Source organism: Anabas testudineus, chromosome 18 (assembly GCF_900324465.2).
Source record: "Anabas testudineus chromosome 18, fAnaTes1.2, whole genome shotgun sequence".
In the NCBI taxonomy this organism is placed as follows: domain Eukaryota; kingdom Metazoa; phylum Chordata; class Actinopteri; order Anabantiformes; family Anabantidae; genus Anabas; species Anabas testudineus.
The window spans coordinates 3207416-3217994 of record NC_046627.1 but is presented as its reverse complement, the minus strand read 5'-3'; the positions used below and the strand labels follow the sequence as shown (position 1 = coordinate 3217994).

Sequence of the window (10579 nt, the reverse complement as noted above, 5' to 3'; positions counted from 1 at the left end):
TTACTTTGGACTATTTGTAGTATTTGTCTTAAGTTTAAGGTTTTTATTTGTTGCCAGATCCAGCTGGTTACCGATGACATCATGTGATCTCTTCAGTTTGATTGGTTGTCGTGTGAGGACCCGCCCTCTGCTGCTGGATTTTCTGTCAGTTTCTTCCTGTCACTGATTCATTCTCAGAAAGTCACAGACAACAACAACAACAACAACAACAACAACAACAGCTGCTGCTGCTGCTGAGGATGATGAAGGAGATGAAGCTGTCAGAGTCGGTCCTTGTCCTGTCCTGTGTCCTCTGTGTCTCTGCTGATGGTAACTCACTTTTAAACTGTCTGATCTAAACTCTGTTAACAGTGGGTTTTGACCTAACGTAGCAAATAAATGAATCTTCTGTGTTTAGCTGGAAACACTAGAAAATTATCAAAAACCTTCCTGAACTGCAGCCAAATATTCTTCTCTATAGAAAAATGTGATGTGAAATCTGTTTTCACATATGACATTTCTGCACTGTCAAACTGTCAGGACCATAAGAACGGTCCTGTCCTTCTGTTTTCTCTTTAGTTTTCCATGAGAACCTCTACATCAGCGGCTGCTCAGATACTGAAGGAGAGGCCTTGTACTCCCTGGACGGTGACGAGCTGTGGTACGCTGACTTCATCCACAAGAGAGGAGTCGAGCCTCAGCCCACTTTCATAGATCATATATCGTACAAAGAGGGAACCTATGAAGCAGCTGTGGCTGATCAGCAAATCTGTAAAGCGAACCTGAACCAACTGCGAAGGATCTGCCGGGACGTCCCACTGGAGCTGGGTGAGGACGTTTCTCTCTGTAGATACTTGAACTGTTCCATCAGTGTTTTATGAAAAGCAGATGTGAGACGTTGTTAGACTGAGACAAAGTAATGAGATCCTGAAGGATCCTGAGAGCTGAAGAACTGACGTGATGTTTCTCTGAAGATCCACCAGATAAAGTGATGATCTACACCAGAGACCACCTGGACCACGGCGCCAACAACACCCTCATCTGTTACGTGACAGGTTTCTATCCTGCTCCTGTGAAGATCTACTGGACCAGAAACGTAGAGAACGTGACCCATGGAGCCAGCACCAGTGTTCCCCACCTCAACAAAGACGGTTTCTTCAGCCAGACCTCCAGACTGCAGTTCGTCCCACATCGAGGAGACATCTACGGCTGCACAGTGGAACATCCGGCCCTGGACCAACCGCTCACCAGATTCTGGGGTGAGAAACCGATTAAGCTGCAGCTCATGGGTTCTGTGTCCACATGTGCAGTCCGTGTTACCGTCTGTGTGTTTTCTGTCTCCAGATGTGCAGGTGAAGCCTCTCGCTCCTGGACGTGGACCTGTAGTTTTCTGGGGCCTCTGTCTGACTGCTGCTCTGCTCGCTGTCATGACTGGAACCTTCTTCCTCATCCTGCAGCTGATTGGTTTGAACAAGTGTTGTTAGTGATGGAGTATAAAGTGGCTCCTACAGGAGTGTGTGGATGTAAACAGCAGTGTAGAGCTGCCGGTTCACAGTCGGACCAGGTCTTCGTAAAATAAATCATCTTTTCAACTACATGTTCGGACAGTTTTTCTTCACTAAGTTAATCTGCATCATATCATCAGGACAAACTTTCATGGACATAAACATGATTCTATGTTGATGAGAGAGAGTTACATCAGCTTCAAACACTCACACTGACTCATTTATTACTGGATCTGTTGGTTCAATTCAATTCATTTGTCTTCTAGGGGCAATTCAAGGCTTGTAGATAAGTTTACATCGATCAACTAAATTCAAGATTCAAGAGTCAAAAAACTTAACAAAGGGAAATAGTTTTGCCTCATTACAGTTGTTCTCAACACAGACAGAAAGAAAGGGAACCACAACCAGGAAAGATCAACAACAACGCAAATACACAAAAACATTATTATAGAGAACTCAATATATGTGCAGAATATGTAAAATAGATGAATGAATGAATAAAGGCCATACACTTTACAGTAACATAAAACAACAACTGATAAAGAAGATGAATTAAAGAGGAGAAATCCAAGGGGACAAAACAAGACTTGGACTAAAGGAATAAACTGCTGAACATGGCACTGACTGTTATAACCTGAAATGTTGAGTATGGAGGAGAAGTCAACGAACAGTCTAGTAGTCTAACAGTAGAATTGGGTTGTTCCAGATGTTTGAGTCCACAATGAAGCTCTTTGCGTCATCCATCCTTGTGTCTATGTGGTTCTTTATGTCCCTCTCTATAGCCTTCATCACAAGGGAGGTGAAAGCAATAGGTAAGAGGTGGTTCAGAACTTTGACATGGCTCTTCTTGGTTATTGGAACCACTATGGAGTGTTTCTATAGCTGGGGAGCCACATCAGTGTTCAACCTACAGCTGCTCTGCACAGCACCGCAGAGCACGGCCGTTGGTGTTGTTAGGGCCAGGTGTGGTGTCGGCTTTGGTCCCCATCAGAGCTCTCACCACCTCCACAGTGTTGAAGGTAACTTCCAATTCTGCACGTTTGAGGAAGTAGAAAGCTTCTCATTTCTTCGTTTCTTAGTTCAGTGGTGATGTTTGTTTCTAATCTAGAAAAGGAGTTCAGGTCATAGAGAGGGATTTTGGGCCGCTGCCCTCCACCTGGATGGTCCTGTTGGAGTGGTGCCTACGGCAGCCATGTTCTCATTTCTTTGAGTGAATTTGTCCACCTCATTCTTTTACCCCCTTTTGGCCTTTTTAATTGCACACGTCACCTCTCTGTTGACCTCCTTTTTACCTTGAGTTCTTTGGTTGTCAGGGCCTGAGTAACTTGTACTCTGTGGAAATGAAAGAAGTATTTTTACTGTGAAAGTAACAAATAAAGAGAAGTGAGAGATTTTAAGTTAACTGTCCTTGGGGAATGTGTGTATAAAACTAGGAACCATCAAAAACCAAACAGCCCTTGTTCCTCTTTCAGGTGAAAAGTTAAACTTGTGTTTAACCACTTGTTTAGTTTTTGCTGCTACAGGCTTTACGGCTTGTTGGATCTCAGCCAACAAAATGTGCATCTTCATGCATCAGTCATTAAACAGACAGAGACCAATACATCAGTTTCAGGGTCTCTGGCAGTCTAACAGCTGTCCCACTATGTATTTTTGCTGATGAATTTAAAATTCTTCTCCTCACTTATAAATCCCTTAATAATCAGGCTCCATCTTATCTTAAAGACCTCATAGTTCCATATCTTCCAAGCAGAACTCTCCGTTCTCAGACTGCAGGTTTACTTGTGGTTCGTAGATTTTCCAAATGTAGAATGGGAGGCAGAGCCTTTAGCTATCAAGTTCCTTTCCTGTGGAACCAGCTCCCAGTTCAGGTTCTGGAGGCAGACACCCTCTCCACATTTAAGACTAGACTTAAAACTTTCCTTTTTTATAAAGCTTATAGTTAGAGATGGATCAGGTGACTCTGAACCATCTCTTAGTTATGCTGATATAGGTTAGTCTGCTGGGGGACCTCTACTGACAAACTGAGCTCCTCTCTCCTTTCTCCTGTATCAATGCAAATGCCACCATTGCACGTCATTAACTTTGTGTCTTCTCTCTCCTGTAGTTGTGTTTCCTCCTCTCTGTCTCCCTCTCTCTGTACTTTTCTGCAGGTATCCTCGGCCTGGAGCTGTACATCTCCAGAATCCAGTTGACCTGTCCAATGTTCTTGCTGCTTGTTGTTGTTTTTGTTGCCTGCTGTTCTTTTCTCTCTTCTCTTTCCACTCACCCCAACCGGTCGAGGCAGATGGCCGCCCACTATGAGCCTGGTTCTGCTGGAGGTTTCTTCCTCTAAAGGGAGTTTTTCCTCTCCACTGTTGCCTAAAGCTTGCTCAAATGCGATTGTTGAGTTTTCTCTATAATTTCTGTATAAATATTTTCCGTAAGGTCTTAAACCTTACACTGTAAAGTGCCTTGAGATAACTTCTGTTGTGCATTGGCGCTCTACAAATAAAACTTGAATTGAATTGAATTGAATTGAATTGAATTGAATTGAATTGAATTGAATTGAATTGAATTGAACTGAATTGAATTGAATTGAAGTCTTGTTCTGATAGTGGATTCTGAAACCTTCACCCTGCTGATGTCACTGACTGGAAACAGGAAACACCTGTTCATCACATTCGACTCTCACCGGCTTGGGTGAATTGATTTTTTTCTCTATATATAGACCATGTGACAAACTGAACCTTACTCTGAAAACATCTTCTGACCTGCCTGAATACCATGTTCTGCCTGGTAACAGGTGATGCAGCGTCATGTGATCCTCTGTCCTCTGGCTTTTAGAGCAGCTCTCAGTCAGACTGTGTCAGTGTTTGTGAAGAGAACAGAGGAACATGAGAAACATGAGAAACATGAGAAACATGGCTTCATCCCTTCTCAGCTTCTCCCTCCTCTTCATCACTGTCCACACAGCAGGTAGGACCCTGACACTGATCAATGATCAATACACTGATCAGTTTGTCTTATGTCAACTTTGAATGTTGAGTTTTATTCATATTTAATTTAAAATCATGGTTTTCAACTTGACTCATGACTCATTAAACTAAAGTCTAAACGTCTTTAGCAAACAGATTTCCCAGCATGCTTTGTTATGTAGTTTTAAAAAATCTTTCTGCATGTGTTTCATGATGTGTGTGTTTCTGTCCATAATAATAAAATTATTCTAGGTCACTGATGAATCAGTCCAGACCCACAGACTCCTACATTATAACAAACAGACGTCTTTACACTGAGTTTGGTCCAAAATTCATTAGTTGCAGCTTAAAGATCCTGAAACTCAATCTCCCAAGAAACTAAGCTGTAATTAACTGTGAAGAATTGTAAGACGAGGTTCTTTGTTATCAGAATGACCACATGTTCACAGTTAACACAGGTAACAGGTCGTTAACCAACACGCTGATACTGAACATATCAATCAAAGTTACACAGGTAACTTATTATGGTTTGCCAAAATATCAAATCTACTAAATCCAGTTTCCTGTTCCTCAAAAATATCAGATGTTGCAGTTCAACATCCAGATACGTGACTGTTACTGAACATTTCCTGGTTGAGTTGAGTGTCAAGGTGAAAGAAACATTGTGGGTTAATAGATAAAAAAACCCAACATCATCACGTCTGTTAGTAAATAAGATGCTTCATTCATTCAGCACAACATGATGAATGCATTTACTATAAATCACGACTGGAACAGAGTTGCTTCATGTCACATAAAGAACTGATTCTTTTTCCCAGTGGAAGATGGAACATAAGTCACTGTTTCAATTCACAGTGTGAAGGTGAAGGAAGTGAAAACAAGTTAAATCAGTTTCGATGACTTACAAAAACATGTTGAGACAAAGGATTCAGTGTAGGTAAGACAGTGTAGAAGAGGTGATCATTGTAGGTCAGTGTAGCAGAGGTGATCTCTGTAAGTCAGTGTAGCAGAGGTGATCTCTGTAAGTCAGTGTAGCAGAGGTGATCAATGTGGGTCAGTGTATCAGAGGTGATCTCTGTAAGTCAGTGTAGCAGAGGTGATCTCTGTAAGTCGGTGTATCAGAGGTGATCTCTGTAAGTCGGTGTAGCAGAGGTGATCAGTGTGGGTCAGTGTAGCAGAGGTGATCTCCTTGTTAACTTTACTCCACAGAGACAGTTTTACAGTGTGAATCCTCTGATTGGGTTTTTGTTCCTCAGATTCTTGGACGTATTATTCAGTCTTCAGCTGTGAGTTTAACTCCACCGAGCTGAGCGACATCGAGTTCATCCGCTCTGAATATTACAACAAGTTGGAGTTCGTCAGGTTCAGCAGCAGCGTGGGGAAATTTGTTGGATACACTGAGATTGGTGTAAAGACTGCAGAGAGATGGAACCATGATCCAGGACAACTGGCTGCAATGAGAGCACAGAAGGAGATGTACTGTCGTCCTAACGCTGGACTTTTCTACAAGTCTGCTCTGAATAAGACAGGTGAGTGTTTGTGTGACATCATCAGATTGATCGTTGTGTGACATCATCACGGTGAATCATTATCAGCACAACGACAGATTCACTGACTGACACAAACACACAGCCCATCATCTGATGGGGGTCCACTGGGAAATGTACTGGGACCATTAAACATTCAACTGGTCATGTTTCTGTGCTCCAGCGAAACCCTACGTCAGACTCGACTCTGTCGAGCCCCCTGTTGGTGAAGATCCTGCCATGTTGGTCTGCAGCGTCTACGACTTCTACCCCAAACAGATCAGAGTGAGCTGGACCAGAGACGGACAGGAAGTCCAATCTGGAGTCACTTCCACTGAGGAGATGGCCGATGGGGATTGGTACTACCAGATCCACTCTCACCTGGAGTACACACCCAGGTGAGACCAGGTCCAGGTCCAGTTTAGACACAGTTAGATCTGAACAGTTAAATGTTGAACCAGTTCACACTGACTCTTCCACTAGAGTCCTGGTCACTTCGCTGTTCGACCAACAATTAAAACTCTACACTGATTCTAAACGAGCTCAGAAGCTGCTGAGTCCTCTGAGGAGATAAAGTCTCAGAGGGTTTCTTGAAGTTAGTGTCTTACCTGGAGGTCAGGTACTGATGAAGGTTCCTCTGTGTTCACCTCCAACCAACCAGAACATCACCTAATGAATAATGAGTAATGAGGCAGCTGGAGACTTTGGACTGTAGTGATTTAATGATCAGTGACGTGTGATCCTGGATCTGAAGAAGCAAACTCAGTTTGATGTTGGAGCAACAGGCGTTGTTCAAATGGAGAACCAGTAAATAATCAGCAGCAGTCCAACAAGATCGGTCAGGTCCAGCTAGACCAGTTAGACCCAGTTAGACCCAGTTAGACCAGTTAGACCCAGTTAGACCAGCTAGACCAGTTAGACCCAGTTAGACCCAGTTAGACCAGTTAGACCCAGTTAGACCAGTTAGACCAGTTAGACCCAGTTAGACCCAGTTAGACCAGTTAGACCCAGTTAGACCCAGTTAGACCAGTTAGACCAGAACCAGTGATGTGTTGGTTTGTGTTGAACCAGGTCTGGAGAGAAGATCTCCTGTGTGGTGGAACACGCCAGCCTGAAGGAACCTCTGGTTACTGACTGGGGTAAATACCTGTCTGTCTCTACACCTGTCTGTCTCTACACCTGTCTGTCTCTACACCTGTCTTTCTGTCTGACCTGTCTGTCTCTACACCTGTCTGTCTCTACACCTGTCTTTCTGTCTGACCTGTCTGTCTCTACACCTGTCTGTTTCTACACCTGTCTGTCTCTACACCTGTCTGTCTCTACACCTGTCGTTCTGTTTGACCTGTCTGTCTCCACACCTGTCTTTCTCTACACCTGTCTTTCTGTCTGACCTGTCTGTTTCTACACCTGTCTGTCTCTACACCGGTCTGTCTCTACACCTGTCGTTCTGTCTGACCTGTCTGTCTCTACACCTGTCTTTCTGTCTCTACACCTGTCTGTCTCTACACCTGTCTTTCTGTCTGACCTGTCTGTTTCTACACCTGTCTGTCTCTACACCGGTCTGTCTCTACACCTGTCTTTCTGTCTGACCTGTCTGTCTCTACACCTGTCTTTCTGTCTGACCTGTCTGTCTCTACACCTGTCTGTCTCTACACCTGTCTTTCTGTCTGACCTGTCTGTTTCTAGACATGTCTGTCTCTACACCTGTCTTTCTGTCTGACCTGTCTGTCTCTACACCTGTCTGTCTCTACACCTGTCTTTCTGTCTGACCTGTCTGTCTCTACACCTGTCTTTCTCTACACCTGTCTGTTTCTACACCTGTCTGTCTCTACACCGGTCTGTCTCTACACCTGTCGTTCTGTCTGACCTGTCTGTCTCTACACCTGTCTTTCTCTACACCTGTCGTTCTGTCTGACCTGTCTGTTTCTACACCTGTCTGTCTCTACACCGGTCTGTCTCTACACCTGTCGTTCTGTCTGACCTGTCTGTCTCTACACCTGTCTTTCTGTCTCTACACCTGTCTGTCTCTACACCTGTCTTTCTGTCTGACCTGTCTGTTTCTACACCTGTCTGTCTCTACACCGGTCTGTCTCTACCCCTGTCTTTCTGTCTGACCTGTCTGTCTCTACACCTGTCTTTCTGTCTGACCTGTCTGTCTCTACACCTGTCTGTCTCTACACCTGTCTTTCTGTCTGACCTGTCTGTCTCTACACCTGTCTGTTTCTACACCTGTCTGTCTCTACACCTGTCTTTCTGTCTGACCTGTCTGTTTCTACACCTGTCTGTCTCTACACCTGTCTTTCTGTCTGACCTGTCTGTCTCTACACCTGTCTGTTTCTACACCTGTCTGTCTCTACACCTGTCTGTCTCTACACCTGTCTTTCTGTCTGACCTGTCTGTCTCTACACCTGTCTGTCTCTACACCTGTCTTTCTGTCTGACCTGTCTGTCTCTACACCTGTCTGTCTCTACACCTGTCTTTCTGTCTGACCTGTCTGTTTCTACACCTGTCTTTCTGTCTGACCTGTCTGTCTCCACACCTGTCTGTTTCTACACCTGTCTGTCTCTACACCTGTCTGTCTCTACACCTGTCTGTCTCTACACCTGTCTTTCTGTCTGACCTGTCTGTCTCTACACCTGTCTGTCTCTACACCTGTCTTTCTGTCTGACCTGTCTGACTCTACCTGTCTGTCCTCAGACCCGCCCACACCTGACTCAGACATGAACTTGGCCATCATAATCACCTCAGAACTGATCCTGGGTCTGGTCTTATTCCTGGCTGGATTACTGATCTACTGTTGGAGGAAGACCAGAGACCAGAGCCCCAAAAAGCTGATTCAGGTCCAGAACAGAGCAGGTAACAGCAGTCAGATACAGTTCCCACCAGGTTTTGGACTAAGACAACACTGTACTACACTGTAGTGGGTTCTGATGTTTGTCTGGGACCAGGTTGGACCAGTTCTAAAGGTTGGCCCTGTCATTGTCTCCTCTTCTCTTTGTCCCAGGATGGATTCTGGGTCCCACTAAATACAAACCTGTCTATGACAGGTGATGTCCTGGATGTAGAGATGTACAGGGTGGTGTCATGTGATCTGCAGCAGACCAATCAGAAACCATCAGGGTGGAGTTTAAAGTCAGCTGGTGCAGGTGGTGTGATGATGTTCAACATGTGGTTCACTCACAGGTTTATGATCCGGTATGAGTCTGATAAATAATAAAGGACTGATCCAAACGACTCGTGTCGCTGTGTGTTTGTTGGAGTTGGACAGAGAATATTGAATTCAGCTGGTTCTGAGCTTCACCAGTTGCAGTTTATAGACAGGTTCTTCTGGGTTTCTGTCTAATGGTCTTGCTGTCATCAGTATCATGCAGTTGATTGACTAGAACCACCCCTGGTACCACCAGACTAGTGCACAGACAACTGAACCAGGACCATACCAGAAAACTACAAACTCATCTGTTCCACACCAGAGCTGCTGAAGTACAGGTTCGTTTTACTGATGTGTCCACAACACCTAAAGAGAACACTACTAGCATTACTATAGTATTAGTAGTACTATAGTATTATAGTGTTATAGTATTAGTAGTTTAAGAGTATTATAATATTAGTAAAATCATAATATTATAGTATTAGCAGTATTAGAGTATTATAGTATTAGTAGTATTATATCCATTCAATTCAATTCAATTTTTTAAAATTGACATTGCCACAAAGCAGCTTTACACAACCAAAGAACAGTACATGAACAGTGAATGTGTAAGAATCATAATAATCATATTGTCCCTGATGAGCAAGCCGAGGGCGACAGTGGCAAGAAAAACTCCCTGAGAAGGCAACAGGAAGAAACCTTGAGAGGAACCAGACTCGACAGGTTTGAAGGTACTAGTATTAGGTTTGAATATTGATCACACTGTTCTAGATAAAATGTTATCCAAACAGAAAATATTGTTCCACCCTAAAGTTAGACTGCTGCTGTTTACTGTTGGTCTTCATTCAGTATGTACAGTACTACCATCTGTCTGTAGACATGTTCCATTATTTTATTGAGAAGATGAAATTCACCTGTGTCCTGGACATCACCAGCAGGTGGCAGCACATTAACACAACATTAGTGGAGCAGTAATTTTCTATTTATATTATGATATTGTCACTCTGAGGTTTATTATTTTTTCTTAACATGTTATTGCAAAATATAGAAAAGGTTCCACATTCACTAACAAATGAACTTTTTTACAAACATAATTTTGACCAAATAATCATTTTATTTTAAATAATAATGAAATGTCATAAACATATAGATTAAGATTATGTAGTAACATTTGATACAATCCCAAACGGTACCATCAGTTTATTTTCCAAACTGCAGAGTAAAGTTCAATTACAGTAATTTACAGATTAACTAATGATGATGTACTGTACATTTTATTTATCAGTGTAAATGTGTTGCTCCCTGTATTACTTTTTCCTTTTGGTATTAGAATGTAAAATACATTTACGCAGTAACATGTGATCTTCACTGGATTTAATTAATGTGATTCTACAAATATTATATGATCCTTTTATTTTATTGATCATGTATAAACATCTACCAGATGCTGAAGAACCAAAGCTCTGC

The 10579-nt window shown here is 43.0% G+C and overlaps 2 protein-coding genes across 2 annotated transcripts; both read left to right on the top strand.

Moving 5' to 3' along the window:
* The first annotated feature begins 168 nt into the window (after positions 1-168).
* On the top strand, positions 169-1576 carry LOC113168478 (mamu class II histocompatibility antigen, DR alpha chain-like). The gene is made up of 4 exons (XM_026369499.2): positions 169-309; positions 559-807; positions 954-1238; positions 1324-1576. The coding sequence occupies exons 1-4, from the start codon at positions 240-242 to the stop codon at positions 1461-1463; spliced, it is 744 nt and encodes a 247-aa protein (XP_026225284.1). The 5' UTR covers positions 169-239; the 3' UTR covers positions 1464-1576.
* A 2747-nt stretch (positions 1577-4323) lies between these two features.
* On the top strand, positions 4324-9198 carry LOC113168477 (H-2 class II histocompatibility antigen, E-S beta chain-like). The gene is made up of 6 exons (XM_026369498.2): positions 4324-4439; positions 5695-5967; positions 6149-6362; positions 7036-7103; positions 8662-8820; positions 8969-9198. Exons 1-6 carry the CDS (start codon positions 4358-4360, stop codon positions 9013-9015), a joined length of 843 nt encoding a protein of 280 aa, XP_026225283.1. The 5' UTR covers positions 4324-4357; the 3' UTR covers positions 9016-9198.
* The last annotated feature ends 1381 nt before the right edge of the window (positions 9199-10579 follow it).